General features: G+C 39.1%; 1 protein-coding gene across 4 annotated transcripts in view; it reads left to right on the forward strand.

Annotated features, from left to right (window-relative positions):
* Positions 1 to 19,175, forward strand: part of Stxbp4 (syntaxin binding protein 4) — a 177,926-nt gene that overhangs the window by 70,421 nt on the left and 88,330 nt on the right. For all 4 annotated transcript variants that reach the window (XM_029566127.1, XM_008838424.3, XM_029566128.1 and 1 more), the window contains one exon: positions 14,195 to 14,371. In XM_029566127.1, the coding sequence (XP_029421987.1) occupies positions 14,195 to 14,371 (177 nt within the window). The remainder of the gene's footprint in view (positions 1 to 14,194; positions 14,372 to 19,175) is intronic.

The raw sequence follows: 19,175 nt of genomic DNA on the forward strand, positions 1-19,175 counted from the left end.
ACATTTTCATGCAGTCAGAATGAATAATTTTACATGTATCTTATAGAGGAATAAAATGCTAAAAGTCTTTTGTATGAAAGCATCGATGATCTTTAATTACTGATGTAACAAAGCTGGAATACTATCGACCTTAGCAAATACTTGTTTTTCATTATCTAGCTGAATCGTTTTCTTTTAATTATCTATTCTAAATATTCGATTTCGGGGGGTTTGTTTTTTAGGCAAAAATCAACAGTTCATCAAAATTTGAAAGTTCTTTGAGATAGTAAGTTCATGAAGTCTCAGTTGAATATTGTCTTTTTTGTTACATTTTTCTATTTAAAACTCTAGAAAAGTACTTGATTTTCAAATTTTAAATCAATTGATACCTGGTATTATTAGAAAGTTCCTAGGGTATGTGGGAATTTGTTTTACAACTTAATTTTAAAAACTTTCTTTTATGTAATGATAGCTTTTCTAGTATTTGTCATAACTGGAATTAGCACCTCAATTGAAAAATAACTTTTTTGTGTGCTAAAGGGCAAGCCATTTGATAGCTTGCCAGAGTTACAAATGTTGGACACTTCTGAATTTATATTTATATGAATTTAATTTTCGTGATTCTTTCTTGATTATTAATAGAAAACTTCCTAACAAAGTCATCATTCAGTTACAAAAATCTGTTTGAATATTGCTGAGTTTTTACATATTGAGAGTTTTCTTGCACACCAAATACCATTGCAAGTATGCACATTCATTATGAAATTTGCAAACTATTTGCTTTCAGTGACTTTTCCTAGTCATGTTGCTTATCAATTCCTCTTTATTCTGTATCAGAGGATTTCTTTTTATTACTATTTTAGTGTACTCCAGCAATTTCATACATGTATACAATATATCTGGATCATATCCACCTCAAACTCCCCCACCAACCCCCCATGCTTCTCCATCACTGCTTGATGTCCTCTTCTTTCTTTTTTTATTTTTTATGACCCACTGAGTCCAGTTATTGGTGCTGCATGCTCATGGGTATGGGACAATCTACCAGAACAGAAACAACCTACCAGTGGCCATACCCAGAGGAAAAATAACTGCCTCCCCCAGCCGCCATCAATTGCCAACAATTCCCCAGCTAGTGACAGAGCCTCATGGAGCCTTCTCCCATCCATGTTGGAATGCTGACTGGCTTGATCTTTTGCAGGCTTTGTGCAAGTAGCCATAGCTGTGTGAGTTCATGAGTATAATAGCCATGTCATGCTCCAAAGACAGCATTTCACAGCACTCCTTCCTGTCATCCAGCTCTTTATGCCTGTCTCTTGAGCCCAGAGGGGATTGACATAGATGTTCTCTTTAGGGCTGAACACTCAAATTCAGCAGTCACTTAGCACTTTGACATTGACTTACTCAGCCTTTACACTGACTGCTGCCCACTACAAAAAGAAGCTTCTCCAACCAAGGGTGAAAAGCAGCAGTAATCTATGCGTTTCAATTGAAATATTTAGAAGGTAGTTTGATACCTTTAGCAAATGTTGTTTTCATCTAGGGCCTATGAACTCCCCAGCCATGGGGATTTTTTAATTGAATTTACAGTACTAGTCATGAATTCCTTCCTGTAGAGCAAGCTTCAAATCCAATGAGACAGTGATTGGTTACTCTTACAACAGCCATGCCGCTGTTGCACCAGTAGGCTCACCATGCCTAGCAGGTTGGCTTTGTAGCACGCAGGGCCCACCCCTGGCTGAGGCTGTTGATGACTTTTCTCACCGTGTGGTCTGCATAGCAGCTTTCAGTGCTGTGAAAACTAGCCAGTAGAGAGGAAGTTTCCAGGTCAGTTCCAACTTGATTTCTTGATGTCCTGCAACCAGATTATGTTTTCTTCAGCAATAGGGTCTTTACTGTCCAATTTTGATGGGCAAGTGAGAGCAATGGCAATTGCCTGTCTTGTTAAGGGGGCCACTGCAGTCTCCCTGGCCAATAACTACTAGGGAGATAGCCTTTATTCACTCATTTAGAGCCTTTATTGTAAGATGATGCCCAGCCCTAAAAACAGAATAGTCTCTCCCTTCAAAGGTTCTTTAGCTTTTTGGGAGGGGGGGCTTTTTGAGACAGGGTCTCCCTGTAGCCCCAGCTGTCCTGGAACTCACTATGTAGACCAGGCTGGCCTTAAACTCACAGAAGTCCACCTGCCTCTGCCTCCTCAGTGCTGGGATTAAAGGTGTGCGCCACCACACCCGGCCCTCTTTAGCTATTTTAAATTATGGAAACTCATTTACCTTCAGTTAGTGTGCTGACCTGAAAAGACAGCAGTGAACAACTAAAAGGAAGGGGTAATGGGAAAAAGGGAGGGAGAGGAAGGAAATAAAGAAGAGGCAAGCTTTGAAGGCATCCTTTTTCCCTGCAAGACGCAGGCCCCTTGTTTTTCTTCAATCAGGGATAGCTTTGAGAATACAGACTCACTGTTCTGTAATGAATTAGCTGTACTGTTCTCTGAAACCTCCTGGAACTCACTATGTAGACCAGGCTGGCCTTAAACTCACAGAAGTCCACCTGCCTCTGCCTCCTCAGTGCTGGGATTAAAGGTGTGCGCCACCACACCCGGCCCTCTTTAGCTATTTTAAATTATGGAAACTCATTTACCTTCAGTTAGTGTGCTGACCTGAAAAGACAGCAGTGAACAACTAAAAGGAAGGGGTAATGGGAAAAAGGGAGGGAGAGGAAGGAAATAAAGAAGAGGCAAGCTTTGAAGGCATCCTTTTTCCCTGCAAGGCGCAGGCCCCTTGTTTTTCTTCAATCAGGGATAGCTTTGAGAATACAGACTCACTGTTCTGTAATGAATTAGCTGTACTGTTCTCTGAAACCCAAGTATTTTTTTAATGTAATTTCATTCCCAGCCCTACTGTTTTAAAACAATGAGGACAACTTCCCATTGTTATTTTTATATTTATAAGTTATATTTGGGTTTTTGGGGTTTTTTTATTATTTATTTATTTATTTTTTTTTTTGCCAAGTTCTAACAGCTTCTAACAGGTATGGACCATTCTTCTAGCAACTTCCTTTGATCAACAACTTTTTTAAAACCTACCCTCACACTTAAGTTGTTTTTAAATTTTCTTTCAACAGTAGTGTTATGGCCTCAGGCAACAAGGAATTGGTGAATACTCCAAAGCCAAAATCTGTAGCTTGTCTGAACCCGTCTTTGCCCCGATGAGACATGGGAAATTGTTCGTTTGGCAACCTCACTAAGTGCAGATAAACCCATTTGTTGCCTTACATGTACAAAGTTTGACTGAAGACATCAGGGGGGGCAAGAAATAGGTCAAATCATCACAGGATTCTCTGACCATAAACCTCATAACAGCCAGCACAGCTACTAACAATTGGATATCATAGTTTATAGGTGAAACAAGAAAGAAAACTTTGAAAAACAGTTATTTTTAAACAATAATAATAGTGAATACTTATTAATGAGGTATTCAGATTTTGCACTTTCAGAGCTTGTGTATTTGTATCTTTGGGGAAACTGTGATGCATCTAACTTTTACATTTGTGTGACTTCCCACTCCCTTCTTATTTTAGATAATTTAAGTTTTTAGTAATTTTCTAGAGGAATACTAGTAGTTATTCCAAGATGCCATCTCATCATTAGAAGGAAAAATAAGAAAAATGAGTATGTTTGATTTATCAATCCTGTCTCTTCCTACAGCATGCTGTAGTAAAATGTTCCTGATCTCAGGATGATGACTTTTGCTTTCCAATAAAAACCTTTTCACAAAACTGCCTCATGTTGTTCTTTTGAGGATACTGCCACAGTGTCCTTCTACCTGCCCTCCCGATGCTTGACAGCAGCTCATGGATTGTCCATCTCTGTATAGTTTTGTCATTTGGAAAGTCATATAAATGGACCCGTACAGAAAGTCACTCTATATTATGAACTATTTTCACTCAGTGTAATCCCTTGGGATCCTCCTGGATTGTTGTATAAATCCATAGGTCGTTCCCATTTATTGGCAAGTGCATTATAAAACCTGTTAAATCTAAATAAGGCTTGTGGGTTATTTCAGTGTCACTTCCCTGGTTGTAGTAGTCTGCCATTAGAATGCAAGACGTACTACTAGGTGAGAATTTATGAGAACACGCGATCTCTCTGGTAGTCCTATAACTATAAATCTGCACTTATCCTTAGAAAGCTTTTAAAAACAAAAATAGTATTTGAGGGGAAAAAAGCACCTTTAATGACAGATAACATCTGATTAAAGAAGCTTGTAGAAAAATTTAGCTGTCTTTATTATTCAGCATAATTCCCTTTTTTTGTGATGAGAAAATGACTTCTCTATTCTCTGCCATTAGATGCTACTTAAGAAAGTGCCTAAGGTAAGGGGTGGTTACTTCAAAATGGAGCTTGTGGGAAGAGCTTTGCAACGTCTCAGTTGTCATTCTTTGCCAAGACACCAGTTACACTTCTGATTCACTTGAAGTGAGTGTAGCGTTCTAAGCATGCTTTAGCAAGCAGAAGAGTTCCCGTGGCTTCTGTATGGTTTCAGAATCTTCCCAAGAGGTCCCCATGCTGAAAGCTTGTGTTCAGTATAGAGACAGTAGCAGGTGACAGAAGCATTAGCAAGTGCAAAGGTCTTTAGGTCAGGGGCATACCCTTGGAAGTTCTCATGGGTTCCTTGCCTCACCAAGTGATTGTTCCCTTTCACACATGTCCCATGTCACTCACACTTCCACCACAACGCCATCTGTCATGATGTGATGCAGCCAGAAGAACCTCATCAATTGTTATCATGCTGTTGGGACTTCTAGCCTTGAAAACTGTGAACTAACTAAATCTCTCTTCCCAGGTTGCTGTACATGGCAGGAATGATTAGGTATCTATTTCAGAATTCCCATTCCCCAGCAGTTATTGCTCTTTTAATACAGAAAAGACCTTTCATCGTAAGGATTCTGAGGTGTTTATTTACATTATAGAAATCATTTTAATTGTGCTGGCTTAATTTAGAAAGAATTTTCAGTGTTGAGGGCATATGGAAGGGGGATACTCTTATTTTTCATAGAAACCTTGCAGTTTATTTGAATACACTGTTGCCTATAGGAGGTTTACTTAGAACTGATGGGGTTATCATGCTATACAATGACTCATTTATTTCCTGGCTCTGCAAGGGGACCACACGCTACACTCTCATTGCTTTGTGCATGCCTGTAGTAGCTCATAAGGGAGATTTCATTTAAATAATTTGTTAAATGTATTTTTAAATGATGACACCATGGAAGGTAAACATACAGTCTTTAAGCTTTTAATGTAGAAAAAAAAATAGCAAAACTGTCACTTTCTAGTAAACTTTCATATGGAGCTGGTGACCTGTTAGAGGCATGTTTGTATGTAAAACTGGCCTCACTCCCCACAATTTTTCTTATTTACCAAAGAACAAGCAAATACACATCTCAAAAAATCCATTATCAGTTGTTGAGGGAGCACTTTGGGGGGCATATGTCAGACATCTATGTAGATGGCATTTTTTTAAATGATGGAGCAATATATAATGGCTTGAGGGACAAACTAGAAAATTTTACACAAGGAGGAAGTAGTGATAAGGGAGTTGACACCATAAACCTCTTATCTTGGCAGTTTGCTATGTGAGAAACACTTTTCCATTTTCTTACTGTCATAAGGGACGTGTGGCATTGTCGTAAACGATTTATTTCCACAATGTTTGGAAGATTAAAAACAGGCTGCCTCTAGTTGTATGTAAATGCACATAACTGAACCATTTTGAAAGTGTGCTTCAGTTTGTTGTCTTCCATGTTACATATGAAGAGGTGGTCTATGCCTGAATTTCAGCATAAATTGAGAAGGCTATGATACTTCTCCAGTGTTACAGGAGGCAGACTTCCTGACGTGGCAGAAGTGCTGTTCTGCCAGTTTCTCCCTATACCCATCTTACTTGATGCTTGCTCTTGCTTTTTCCTTCTCTTCTCTTGTTTTCTCTCACCTCCCCTTGTCAGAATATGAGGCCTTTCTGTATGGTAGGTTTGACCCTAGTGTCCCAACTTTGAGCCAAACACTTAACCTTATACATGCTGCGTTTCTCATTTTTCTGTTTTTAAGCATCACTGTTTTTGTACTGTCAAATTTATTTTTACCATTTCTCCTTTTTAATATTTTTAATATTTTATTATTTATTAATATTTATTATTTAATATTTTATTATGTGTACAAGTGTATTGCCTGTATGTATGTAAGTGCACCTGTGTCATGCAGTACCCCCAGAGGTCAGTAGAGGGCATCATATCCCCTGGAACTGGAGTTAAGGATTAGATTGTTAGCTGCTGCCATGTGGGTGCTGGGGACCAAACCCAGGTTCTCTACAAGAGCAGCCACTGCTCTTAACCGCTGAGCCATCTCTCAGATTCTTAACTAACCTGATGTCCATTTGGGCTGTTTGGTCTTTATAGCCTTTTCTCAATAATTATTTGTTGGGTGCATGATTAACGCTTTCATTGCCTAGAATCAAATACTGTGGCTTTATATATGCGTTACATCCTTGGAACATGACCCATGACCCACTTTGTGTCTGTCTGTCTGTCTGTCTGTCTGTCTCTCTCTCCCTCTCCCCATCTCCCCCTCTTCCCCTCTCCCTCTCTTTCTCTTTCTGTGTAAATTCAGAACACTTAGTTAAGATCTTCCAAAACAAACTTTAAAACATTATTCCAGTTGAATTAAACCCATAGAGATTAATTTGAAAGGAATGCATTTTTATTTTAATGACAGATGCCCCTTAAGCCACCAACGTCAGATAAATTCTCAATGTTTAATATCTAAAAATGTAGCCGTTGAGCTGTATTGTGTTAGTAAAAAGGATTTTAACTCAAACTGTGAGGGGAAAGTTTCCAATATTCTATAACAGCTCTCTTTTGGCATATTTGTAATCAGAATTGGCAAATCGATTTTTATCTTTCAGCATAAAAATTTATCAACCTTTGGTACGCTATAAAATACATTTTCAGGGTCATGAATAATGTCAAAATAGAGTTTAAACTAATTAATATTATAACCAGTGTCACATGAAACAAGGTATCTGACTGATATACTTAGGTCTTGCTCTTGATTGGAGACTCCACTTTATGAAGGAGATTGGAAATTGTTTCTTTGATTTTCTTTGATGTTTAGAGCTACAAATCAATTTTACAGCCTTTGGAGCAAAGCAGCTGTAGGTAAAGAAGTTGACAGCTGTTGAGAAGATTAATTAGAAATAATTGTGATTTGATTGACCTCATTTTCCTCCAGAAAGTTTAACTAATTCTTTGTTCAGAAAGGGAAGATTTTGGTTGTTTTCATATAAAGAATTTTTTGTTTTGTTTTCTGATCTCACAGATTATCAATGTTGCCCGTTTTACAGAAAAGTGTTGCTACATACATTGTAGAATCAAGGATTTTACAGTGAGAATCCTTGATGAGACTGAGATTGAAAAGAATCTTTGAAGATGTTATCATTTTGGATAGCATGTACTATATTAACACATGTTAGAAAATTAGAATTTTTAAGGAACTATAAAGTAATATGTGTAATTTTAAAATCATATTTAATGCAAAAATGAAAAAATTGTAAAACAATGAAGTACACATGGAATTTGCTTCATTTTTATTTTTTATATATTCTCATTTGCTTGATAAATAACCATTAAGCAATTTTTTAAATGTTTATATGTATGGGTGTGTGTGTTTGTGTGTGTGTGTGTGTGTGTGCACCATGCTTATGTGTGAGTACACATGCATATTCGTGCGTGTATGTGGAGTCCAGAGTCAACCTTACTCTCGTTGGCCTGGGTCTTGGCATGCAGGGTCAGCTAGTCTGCCAACTCCAGAGATCTTCCTGGCTCCACCTTCCCTGCACTGAAGTTAAAGTTCATGCCACTGCTCCTGGCTGCTTTCACACGGGTGCTGGCGGTCCAACTCAGGTCCAACCAAATTATCTCCTCAGCCCCATAAAAGGATTTTATAATTTATAGATAAACAGACCATTATAAAATGGCTTTTCATTGTAAGATGCTTCTTACAGGATTCAGGTTGCTATTGTAATTATTTAAATGAAATGTAGTTCTAATGTTACCATAAAATTGAACCCTTCTGTGAAGGAATTTCCTGTGAAAGCTTCTTGACTAATGAAGTTCTCTAAGGTGATTATTGTATATGAAAATGAAACCATCATTCCATGGTTTTTCAGCTCAGTTATGTATCCCACTTTAGGTTAAGTGGAGCACCTGTTCATAGTACATACGCTTTGATTCTCAGGCAGCTTGTGTTCTAATTTAAGCAGTCAAGACTGCTTGATTTTCAAAAATTAGGTGCCCAGATATTTTAATGATAGTGCAAGATAGTAGTAGAAAATGTGAAGTTGTACTTGGTTAGTTTCAGGCAACAAGTAAAAAAAGATAAACTGGAGGGGAAGATCATGACACTAGAATAGTCTGGGGAAAACAGAGAGGGTGAAATCTGAAGTAAAATTTGAAGAGCAGATGGGAATTGAAGGAGGGAGGAAATACAGATACTTGGTGGAAGTAGTCTGATCTGAGAGCTGTGGCTGATAGTGTACTTGGACCTGGTCTTCATGAATGAGAGCTGAGTTCACTGAGGCTAGAAGGGCTACCTTGGAACAGTAGTGGAGAACTTTGCAGTGTGGAGGGTAAGGGTGCACTTTACCATGTACTGCATTTCTTACTTAAGGTGGAAAGCAAGCTGATCCTTCAAAAGTATGGAGAGAACATCAACTACAAATACAATAGGCACAGTCATCCCTTATGTGACTTTCATTCCATGCAAAAAGTGGTGAAAACATGAATCTGACGTGATGATACAAAAGGAATTTAATGAATTGTTGCAAATCACATCATAATGAAGACCTCACATGCTTGATGACTGGCTTACGGTGTTTCAGTCCTTAGACCTGAATGTATGTGTGAAGATTGGTGGAAAGGACACACAGTTTTTAAGTTTCATGAGATCTGGGCTTGGTGTTACATGGCTCTAGCCCTAGCATGTGAGAGGAGCACCTCAAAATTGAGCCCAGCTTGGGCTACATAGCAAAAGGTGCATCAAAAAATACTTTGTGAGGAGCTGGAGAGATGGCTCAGCAGTTAAGAGCACTGGCTGCTCTTGCAGAGGACCCAGGTTCGATTTCTACATGGCTGCTAACAACCATCTGTAACTCCACTTCCAGGGGATCCAACGCTCTCTTTATGATCTCCATGGGCATTGCACAACACTGGTGCACTTAAATACATGTAGCAATACACTCATACACATAAATATTTTTTAAAACTTTGTAAATTTAGATTCTTCATTTATGCCTCTGCAGTGTGTTCATTCATGAATATCTGTGCAAAACACCTGAAGATCAGCCTTTGAGACGTGTCTGAAAAAGTAATTCAGATATATAGAGACCAGACATAACTTGCTTTTGAAAAATTCTGATTCAGCAGCCTTCTTCCTGCAGTAACCCTTAATCTTTTTCACAAACTGTAAATAGGACCCAAGACGCAGAAAGGCTTTCCAATGAGTGAATGTCGGAAACTGATAAGAGAAGTGTTCCTAGGGCTTGGTGCCATAAGTTACCAAAACATAGATCTTTGCAATATGCTGTTTTCTCCTGTCAACCACTGACATCTGAAAGATTTACTGATTAGCTTAAGAATTACCGAGCTTGTATAGTGCCATGGACTTGCTAGGCTAACTACAAATGTCCAACTGCAAGGGACGTCGCTCCTACATTGGGGAACTATTAGGACTCATACCTAGAGAGCAAAGGACTTCACGTCACATGTTCTACCATTAAAAAAGACATGCACAAATTACATTTCCCTAAAGGTTAAGAGCTAGCATTACCAATTGAGAACCTCAGGAAAGCTTAATAAATGACCTAATGAGGCTGTTGAATAGCATAAATAATATGTATATTTTCCAAAACAGTCAAAAACCATACCAAGGATGGTTATAGTTTCTTTAATCCTCATGTAAGAGCTGTTTGGGTCTTATAATTGAACAAGCCGAGTCTTAGAGAATTATTAAAGGAGAAAATGGGAGAAAACAAATCTCAGATCTAAGATACTGACCTGGATAGGGCCCATCCAAAGCCCATTCTTTTTATACTAGGCACGTGGTTTTCTTTTTTCTGTCTGTCAGTTTTGCTTTGGTTTGTTGTAGACCACATTGCCTTGAGGGTGAAAAATGCTACATATAGGAAAACACATAGCATGCTGGCCTTTGTCTAAACTCAAACTGCCCTTTTTCTCAACAATCATATGACTAAAACTAAACTGTTCCAAGCCTGCAGAGATCTTCACTAAGTTGAATTATTTCCAAAGAGGAATTTGGGTGGATCTTCCCTAAAGATTCATTGCAAAATTGTGAGGAAGAAAACCCCCATTTCACAAAGGGGCACACTGTGAGCCGACGGCATTTCCTCAGTGTTAAAAAAATTTTCAACTCAGATTTTACTTCCCAATTCAGGATTCCCTTCTTAGTTTTCTCCTACTTACTGCCTACTATTAAAAAGCATGCTTCTGCTGATTTGTCTGTTCCACTATTATGTCTTAGTTTTTACTTTAAGATCTGTCTAATCTGTACCTTTACCTCAATAAAATATACCAATAAATCCACTACAGCATTTGTCCAGATTGAGATTTCAGCTCATGGTGAGGCACTGAGAAAATTCTAGCTCAAATGTTACTAACACGGGAGGCTTTACAGTTATTTATTAGAAGACAGCCTGGGAGGAAAAGAGAAAATGGATTGATGTGATCCTCTCTGGCTAAATCCGGCCCACTGCTGTTATCTTTTCTTTACTGCTTCCTCTAAAAGGCATCATTTCAATGCACTGATCTTTTAAACAGCCATTCAGCGGGAACTGAGCTAGAACTTTGCTAAGGGGTCACATTCACCAGCCTGACAGTTGTACATTTACAAAAAAAATGGCATGAATTTATTCAGCATCAAAACCTCTGCATCTTTTACCACCCAGCTACATCTCACACTGTATTACCATCAGTGCATTGTAATAGCTGTATAAACTCCATCCAGATTCTTCATTTAATTAACCAGCATTCTTTGAACAAAAATAAAAGTGCTGTTTTTATAGAGGAATAAAAGCTGCGTGAAGGGAGTGTGAAGGAGACAAATCATTAAATTAGTTATTCTTCATGGCAGCCAGAGTGATCTTCCTGCCCTTCCTCTTTCACTTAGAAGTGTTTATCTTATTCTTTAAAGCTTGATTGAATGGAAAATGGGAAGCAATTCAGTTGGGGGCCTCGAATGTGTTTGAGTCTGTAGTTATGGTCACATCTAAGCCAGTGCTGGGCTGGCTCTGCTGCTGCTAATTGTCACCTATGAATGATTCTTTTTTAAGATTTCATGTATTTGACAAGGTAGTATAGACTTAGTAACCAAGAACATGAACTCTGTAACTGGACTGCATAGGTTCAAATCCCAGATTTGCCGCTTACAGGTGTGTTAGTTATATAAGCTTTCAGTTTCCTATCTTTGAAACAAGGACAGTAATAGACATAGCTCATATTAGTGTGCAGATTAGCTGACTTGACTTATAGACCCTATAGAACAGGGCTGGCACATGAAGCGGTTACCTCCTGTGTGCTCAGCAGCAGGCTGGTGCGAAGTTGACCCACTGTATCACTGGTGACTTTCTTGATCACCTGGACTGACAGGTGTGGTGGGCCAGGCAAACACTCTTTTTCTCTTCCAGACCCTTGTTTCTAAAGGTGCTCCTCTGTTATAAGACAAGGACTTGGAGATACAAGGAAATAAAAGTCTCTGAGTCAAAGATATGGAAGGCAGCTGGACTGACCACAATTTACTCTATTTTACTGACCACCGATACTCCATTTTGTATCTCTCAAGTTTGCCTTTTAAATTTTGTTTATTCATATATATATACATATTCAAAATACATTTCTATTTTATTCACAGTGCTGAGCATCTAATCCAGAGCTCTGTATGTGTCTTGCCCAACCCTCAGGCTTACCTTTCTAATGTGCTTTCTTATGTCATTTTCCTCTCAAAAGGCTTCAGATGTCCCATGGAGCCAAGAGCCTTTGCCCTCATGTCCTTTCTGCCAGAACCTGTCTCTTTCTCCTCTCCCCAGCTTTTTTTCTTTTCAACAATCCATTGTTCCCTATAGGAAGCCTTGACCCCAGTGAAAATCCATCATTCCTTCCTGCCTTGCTCATTTGTTGGTGTTGTCTTTTGTGGTGGCGGTGGTGGTGTTTAATTCTGTGCTATCTATCATAACTTACTTCCTCTATTGAAGCCATGTCTTATGTTCTAAGCTGAGCCACAGAAAGGGGGGTAGGTAATCTTTTGTATTTGCATCACATTGTGTGGTTGTCTGCATGAAGTAGATGCTAAATTCATGTTGTTGATGACCCGGCCGTTGCTCTTCTTCTGAACCATATTGAGACTGTGACTTTATACCATCTCTACTGCAATCCGCCTTTCCAAGCCACAATGAGTTTCCTCTGCCCCGTTCCTCTTCTTTCAGCTTCCACCCTTGTCCTCCCCTCCAAGCTGCTAACAGTGAAAATAAACTGAAGACTTAAGCCAGTTCGTATTACTTTTCTGCTCAAAACCCTTTAGTCACTTCCTGCCTTACCTCAAGGGAAGCCAGGCTCCTTCCAGTGACCCCCAGGTATTTATGAGGTCTGCCTCTCCAGTCCACCCTGTCCCCACCGGGAACCCCTGCTACCCCTCTGCCTCATACCGTACTAGTGCCCTCTTTTTCCCATACTACTCACTGCCTCTGTTTTTACTGTCAAAGACACAAAGCCCAGTCCTAAATCCGGGGCCTTTGCACACCTGTTTATTTTGCCCGGAAAGCTCACTTTGGGGGGAATCATGACACTGTCGCTTCTGTGGGTCTCTGGTCAGTGTGCTCTCACTGAGATCTTCGCTGATAATCCATAAGCTTTTGTCTGTCTCTCCAGGCTAGAATACAGGTTTTGAAGGATGAAAGAGTTGTTCTTATTGTTCCTGCTTATTTCAGAAATTGACATATAAAAAGTACTTAGTAAATAGTGACAAATATGTGAGTGAAAACAGAGCCTTGGTAATAGTCCCGTATCCCTACCTGTCAGCACTTCATATGTATTTAAACTCAAGTACAAGCAAATGCTCCATAACAGCTCCAAGAAAATTAAACTAACCATAGTTTAATATTAGCCATGGCAATTGGAGCAGAAAGTTCTGTTGCAGAGGAGAGCAATGACTGCGTCCACTAAAGAAATGGTTTATGCTGTAATAGCTGCCATGTTAAATTATACTGGTGTCCTAGGGAACTGTCTGCGACCTGGTGCCAAGGCATATTTTGAGAGAGCAAGAGATCTTTTGCCACCCTAACCTTTGTAACGTGGAGAGTGTAGCTAGTGTGTAGAGGATGTTTTATTCTATCATTCAAAGTAGTAAAATGATGAAAAGAGGATGTTACTATTAGAATCAATCAGGTTTGAGCTCAAATTTTGGCATGCTCTGTGTCCTTTGATCAGCTTATGTTTTCTTCTCTAAGTCTCTGATTGCCTACTTATGGTTTATAATGCCCTTCACCAGCTGTCACTCTAAAATTAAATTAGAGAAGGCAAACAAAGCACCTGATATGATTTAGTAATTGTCTTACGAACACTGCATCCAACAGAGAGATTGTGCTACTAAATTCCACCTTTTGGGTTAAATCTAACCAAAAAGCACCGCTCTGCTGTCTAGGAAGAAGTTTTTACCCCTAGGGCTTGGTCCACCAGGAAGGTCCTTGATACTGTGGATCTCCTAGCAGCATCCGATGGAGCCGTGCTGGCCTCTTTAGAACACAAGCCCCACCGCCACTTCAGATTTGCTGTATCCTGCTCTTTTGTCTTTGAAACACTTCCTATTCTTCTCTTTTCCCATTTTCAGCTTTGCTCACCTTCTTTCATTTTTCCAAATGTTATGCTAGGTGTGTGAAGTTAAAGATTCTATACTGAAAAACTTCCAAGAAACTAACAAAAGCAGGAGCTGAGCCACGTAATGGAATAACATCTATTAATTTCCAAGTGATGAATAGAGAACACAGATGTATCAGTTTTGGAATTATAGCTACAGCAATGGGGAAAATATTTTGTATAGACTTGGAATATATTGTTTACGTTTGTTTTCACTGGACATGAACTTTGAACTCCTTAGGAAGCCAAAGCTGTAGCTGAAGAAACAAGAGCTCTGCGAAGCCGGATTCATCTTGCTGAGGCTGCACAAAGGCAGGCACGTGGCATGGAAATGGACTATGAAGAAGTGATCCGTCTGCTGGAGGCTGAGATCTCAGAGCTAAAGGCTCAGCTTGCCGATTATTCTGACCAAAATAAAGTAAGCAAAACAGTCCTCCCCTAGTTGCCATGGTTTCCTTGCTGCTGTCATGTATCCTGTTTTCATTTTCTTTTCATCTGTACTTCTAAACTAGGTCAGTGTTTGTCTTCTATTATTCAGTGATAGGATGTTGTGTCATGAAGAGGGCGACATGAAAGTGGTGAGCCTGCTTTGACCCTGATAGCTCTGGGATGGAAAAGCATGTGCCTCAAATTTATTTGGGTCATTGGTCAGCATTGTTCCATTCAGGCATTCAATCCTGGAACTGTTTAACACTTAATTGATTGCACTGGTTTTCTCTCTCCATTTGGGGGCTTGCTAATGTGTCTTGTGAAGATAGAAGGAGGGGGCCTCAAGGGAACAGTTCTGCTCTTTGATGAGCACACTCAAGGACGTGTTCAAGTTGAAGAGTTTTTATAGAAGGTTCACAGTGATTAATGGGAAGAAGCCAAGTTGGAATTTAGTTGCTTTCTTTTTTCTTTTAATATAAAGTATACTGAGTTAAGCTCTTCTAGACTTCTCAAATTCAGTACAGGTACTAAATACCTTTCAGGAAGTAATATGATCCTTCTACATGTGAATAGTTTTACACTGGACCTGCTTTAGTCACTGATTAGCTTTCAAAAACAGCATTGCACACACACACACACACACACACACACTCCACTGAAGGTGAAAATAGAATGAATTGAAGATATTTTATAACTTCATAAAATTCTTCAGTTATAATTAATGAGTACTTATATCTCTAACCCATTCACCCTTCAAGAGAACATAAAGTAAATTTGAGCTATTTATGAAGATTTAAGCATATAAGACTTAAATTCTTTAAATATACCCAATGAAAATGAAGCTAGTTTTAGAAAAGCAAATTTTAGCAGACATTCTGAAATTGTCTTTGCTTAGCTCCAAAGAGTCACTGCCATTTTCCTGGTATCTGCCATTTAAACCAGCTTCACGGAGGGGAAGTGCCACCTGTCTCTGACAACACCATGAGGTCATGAAGAATGCATAGGACTTGGCCAAAGCAGCAGTACTTGGAATGCTGCACGAATGGGTTGTTTTTGATCATTATACACTCTGAAAACAGATGTGACTATGTCATGTAACCTGATTATGAAAATATTTAGGAATTACCAAAATATTAAAAATACTCCTTTAATAATTACAGCTACTTTTAGAGTGAAAATTAACTGTGTTCAATAGTTAATTTTTTTGTTTATTGGCATTGCCAAGGACTGAACACTTGTTAGGCCAGTGCTTTATTCTTAAGATATATCCCCTAGCCCTTTATTTTTAACTAATAAGTTTGCACAAGGTTATTCAATGTTTCTTTTTAACTTTTTAGAGGGGTGTGTGTGTGTGTGTGTGTGTGTGTGTGTGTGTGTGTATGATGGGTGGGTTCCTGTGACCTGGTACATGTGGAGATCAGAGGACAGTTCTGTGGAGGTTATTCCTTCCATCCACCTTGACATGGGCTGCTGGATTGAACTCAGGTCAACCAGGCTTGCATCGTGGCCAGAGAAATTCCTTCAGAATTTCTTGATGTTTGCTGCATGGCTTACTTTGTAGTTGGTGGCTGCAGATGTTCAACGTGAGCTTGAAAGGATGTCTGCCATTGTTGGGTTCTGCTGTTCCATGTATTCGACCAGGTCAGGGTGCTGCAGAGTTTGCTTCTTCTCTGTTCATAGCAGTGTCTTTGTGTGATTAACCATCGGTTACTTAGAGAACTATATTAAAATCTTCCTCTTCTTTACTGTTCTTTATGTGTTTTGAAGTAATGCTTTCAGGTATATGAAGGCTTAGAATTATGCTATCCTCTTCTATGAAAATGGCATAATTCTTCCATTATAAATCTTTCCCCCACTGCCCATTTTCTATTGGTATTAAAATAGTTCCATGATTTTCTTTTGGTTGGTATTTACTGATGTATTTTTTAATGTCCATTTACTTTTGACTTTTCCATTTCCTTTTATTTCAGTTATATCTATATAAACAACATTGGCAAGAGTGTTTCTCCCATCTATTATTTTTGAGCTTTAATTGGAAAGATCTTTTCATTTGTACTCTTTTGTTTGTTAAAGCACTTGGCTCAGTCTTGTCCTCCTGTTTTGTGAATATTATCTGCCCAAATAATCTAGTTGTTAGCTTGTTAATTGGTGTCCTATATTGAGTCACAGTTTTAAAACTTTTATTTATTTTTATTCTATGTGTATGAGCATATTGTCTGCATGTATGTAAGTGCACCCATGTCATGCAATGCCTGCAGAAGTCAGAAGAGGGCATCAGATCCCCTGGAATTGGAGTTACTGACAGTTGTTACCCACCATGTGGGTGCTGGATCCGAACCTGGATCCTCTGCAAGAGCAGTCAATGCTCTTAACTGCTGAGCCATCTTTCCAGCCCCTGATTCACATTTTTCTGTGTCCCACTGCCCATTTAGGTATCTTTCTATTTGCTGCTTTGGAAATTATATACTGTCTAATTTATATACTGTCTATATACTGTCCTCTAATGCTTGACATTCTCTATTAACCTAGGTCATAAAAATTTCCCCCTTCTACATAGTGTAGCACTTGGGAGCTTAAATCTATTCATCTCTCCCATCATAATTTCTGTCATTTTAGTCTTTCTTGACTCTTAGCACTATTTCAATTTATGGTCAGAATTTGTCTAGTTAGACCCTATGTTTACATTTTCTGTTCACTATTCTTTATTACCTCTCAGACTTTCCTGATAAGATCATTTCCTTTCTTCCTCAAACACTTCTTTTAGTGAAGATCTGGTGATAATAAACTCTCCATATTTTTCTGAAAACACCTTTTTATTGGTTGGTTGATCAGTTGCTTTAGTTTATTTGTTGTTTGACGCTAGCCTCAGAGGGATCTGCCTGCCTCTACCTCCTGAGTGTTGGGGTTAAAGCTGTGTACCACCCCATCACACCCATCTGAAAACATCCTGATTCAACTTTTAAAGTATATCTAGATACATTTAGAGTGTTAATGTTAGAGTGTAATTTCGTTCCTAGTTGTGTCTATCATGTCAGCTGTCTGTGATTTGCTGTCTGCTTCCTTCTATATGATTTTAAGGTGTCTTTGGTTTGATAGTTAGCATTTTCATTTCCATGGGTCATTTGTTGGTTTCTTTTAATTTATTACGTTTGGGATCCACTGAGTTTCCTGATTTGGGGAGCAATGTCTTTTGTGTCTGAAAAGCCCTACACTGTCATCCTGAGTTGCTTCTCTGATTCTTTCTAATAACTCCCTGTGATTCAGGAGGTCTTTTAGCTGTGTTCTCTTTACCTCTCCTTCATTAACACTGAAATTTAGATCTTTCTGTTCACTTGTCAGGGATTTCTTTACTTCTTTCTTTCCATTCACCCATTTTCTTTTCAATTGTATCAAATTGGATATTATACTCTTAAGTCAAGTTTCTAATTTAATTATGACTACATTTTAAATATTTTTTATGTCATTGAACCTATTTGGAGAATTTTCTTGTCCCATAATTATATCTTTGATTCCCTTTTAAATTTAGAATGTGTTAAATGAAATGACTTTATGTTTTATATCTGATTGTTTACTCTTTTAATAGTTCTGACACTATAGTTTATTTCAGTAAGTTGCCAGTCCATTAAACTTAAACTTATTTCCTCGTGTGTTTGGTGGTTTTAGTTTTTATTGTAAGGTCATGTTCTTTTGATCCATTATATATGTGTGAAATATCTTTGAAATTTAAATTTAGAAAAATAGCCCTTGACTTCCCTCTCCTTCCCTGGGCCTACATGACCCGCCCACCTCTCTCCAGGTAAATCCATGGCGCCCTCTGCACCTTGACTCCAGTTGATCGCGCCCTCTGCTCCTTGACTCCCCAAGCCTCATTCACCCTCCCATCTCCCCCACCCATTTCTCCTCCTAGCCCGAGTCCTGTCCCATTTCTTATCTTGGCCCTCAGACACCAAGGGAGCCACCACTGCTTCCTGACCCTATGCATCCAGACCAACCCAGTTCCTTCTCGCAGTCCCCAGGAGCCCTCTGGGCCTGGTCCCACCCTCACCTCCCTCTGCTTCCCTGGGCTGCACAACCCTCCAGCCTCTTTCATGGACTCCAGGGCTGACCTTTTGGGCTTCCTGATCCTTTGCATCCAGACCAACCCAGTTCCTCAGTGCAGCCCCCAGGAGTCCTTGGGGCCACTTCCCGCCCCAATCTCCCTTTGCATCTCTGAGTGTCACAGCCACCACCTGCCCAAGACCAGCATCTTTGCAGGGCCCTGCTTCTAGGGCAGTCCAACCCCCAAATTCCTGAGGCCAAAATCTTTCCTGGAGGGATCCAGACCTTAGGAGAAAGCCTGAGAGCATCAGCTTCTCATCTGACTTGGGCCTCTGTGGGAACTCCTGAAGACAAAAGCAATCTGGCCACTCTAATATAAAAATAAAAAGAGAGAACCAGAAGTTTGATGAACCAGCCTTTCATACCCAAAAAGTAAACCACAAAGGCACATAAAGTTTACAAAAAGAAGCAGACCTAAACTTGAAGACTTGAGTCTCACACAAAAATCAAAAACTACAAAATAAATTCACACGTCAAAATCACAGAGAAAAAATAATAACATGAAAAACCAAAATAACATATCCCTACCAAATACGAATAGTCTTCTAGAGGAGTACAATGAGAACCCCCTAAAGATAATGCAGGACACAGAACCTATATGCTACTAAATTTGAAAACCTAAAAGAAATCGACAGATATCTAAAGGATGGGAATGACCACAACTAAACCAAGAAGAGATTAACAGCTTAAACATA

The sequence above is a fragment of the Nannospalax galili genome, unplaced genomic scaffold, assembly GCF_000622305.1.
Source record: "Nannospalax galili isolate Female #2095 unplaced genomic scaffold, S.galili_v1.0 scaffold95, whole genome shotgun sequence".
Classification (NCBI taxonomy): Eukaryota; Metazoa; Chordata; class Mammalia; order Rodentia; family Spalacidae; genus Nannospalax; species Nannospalax galili.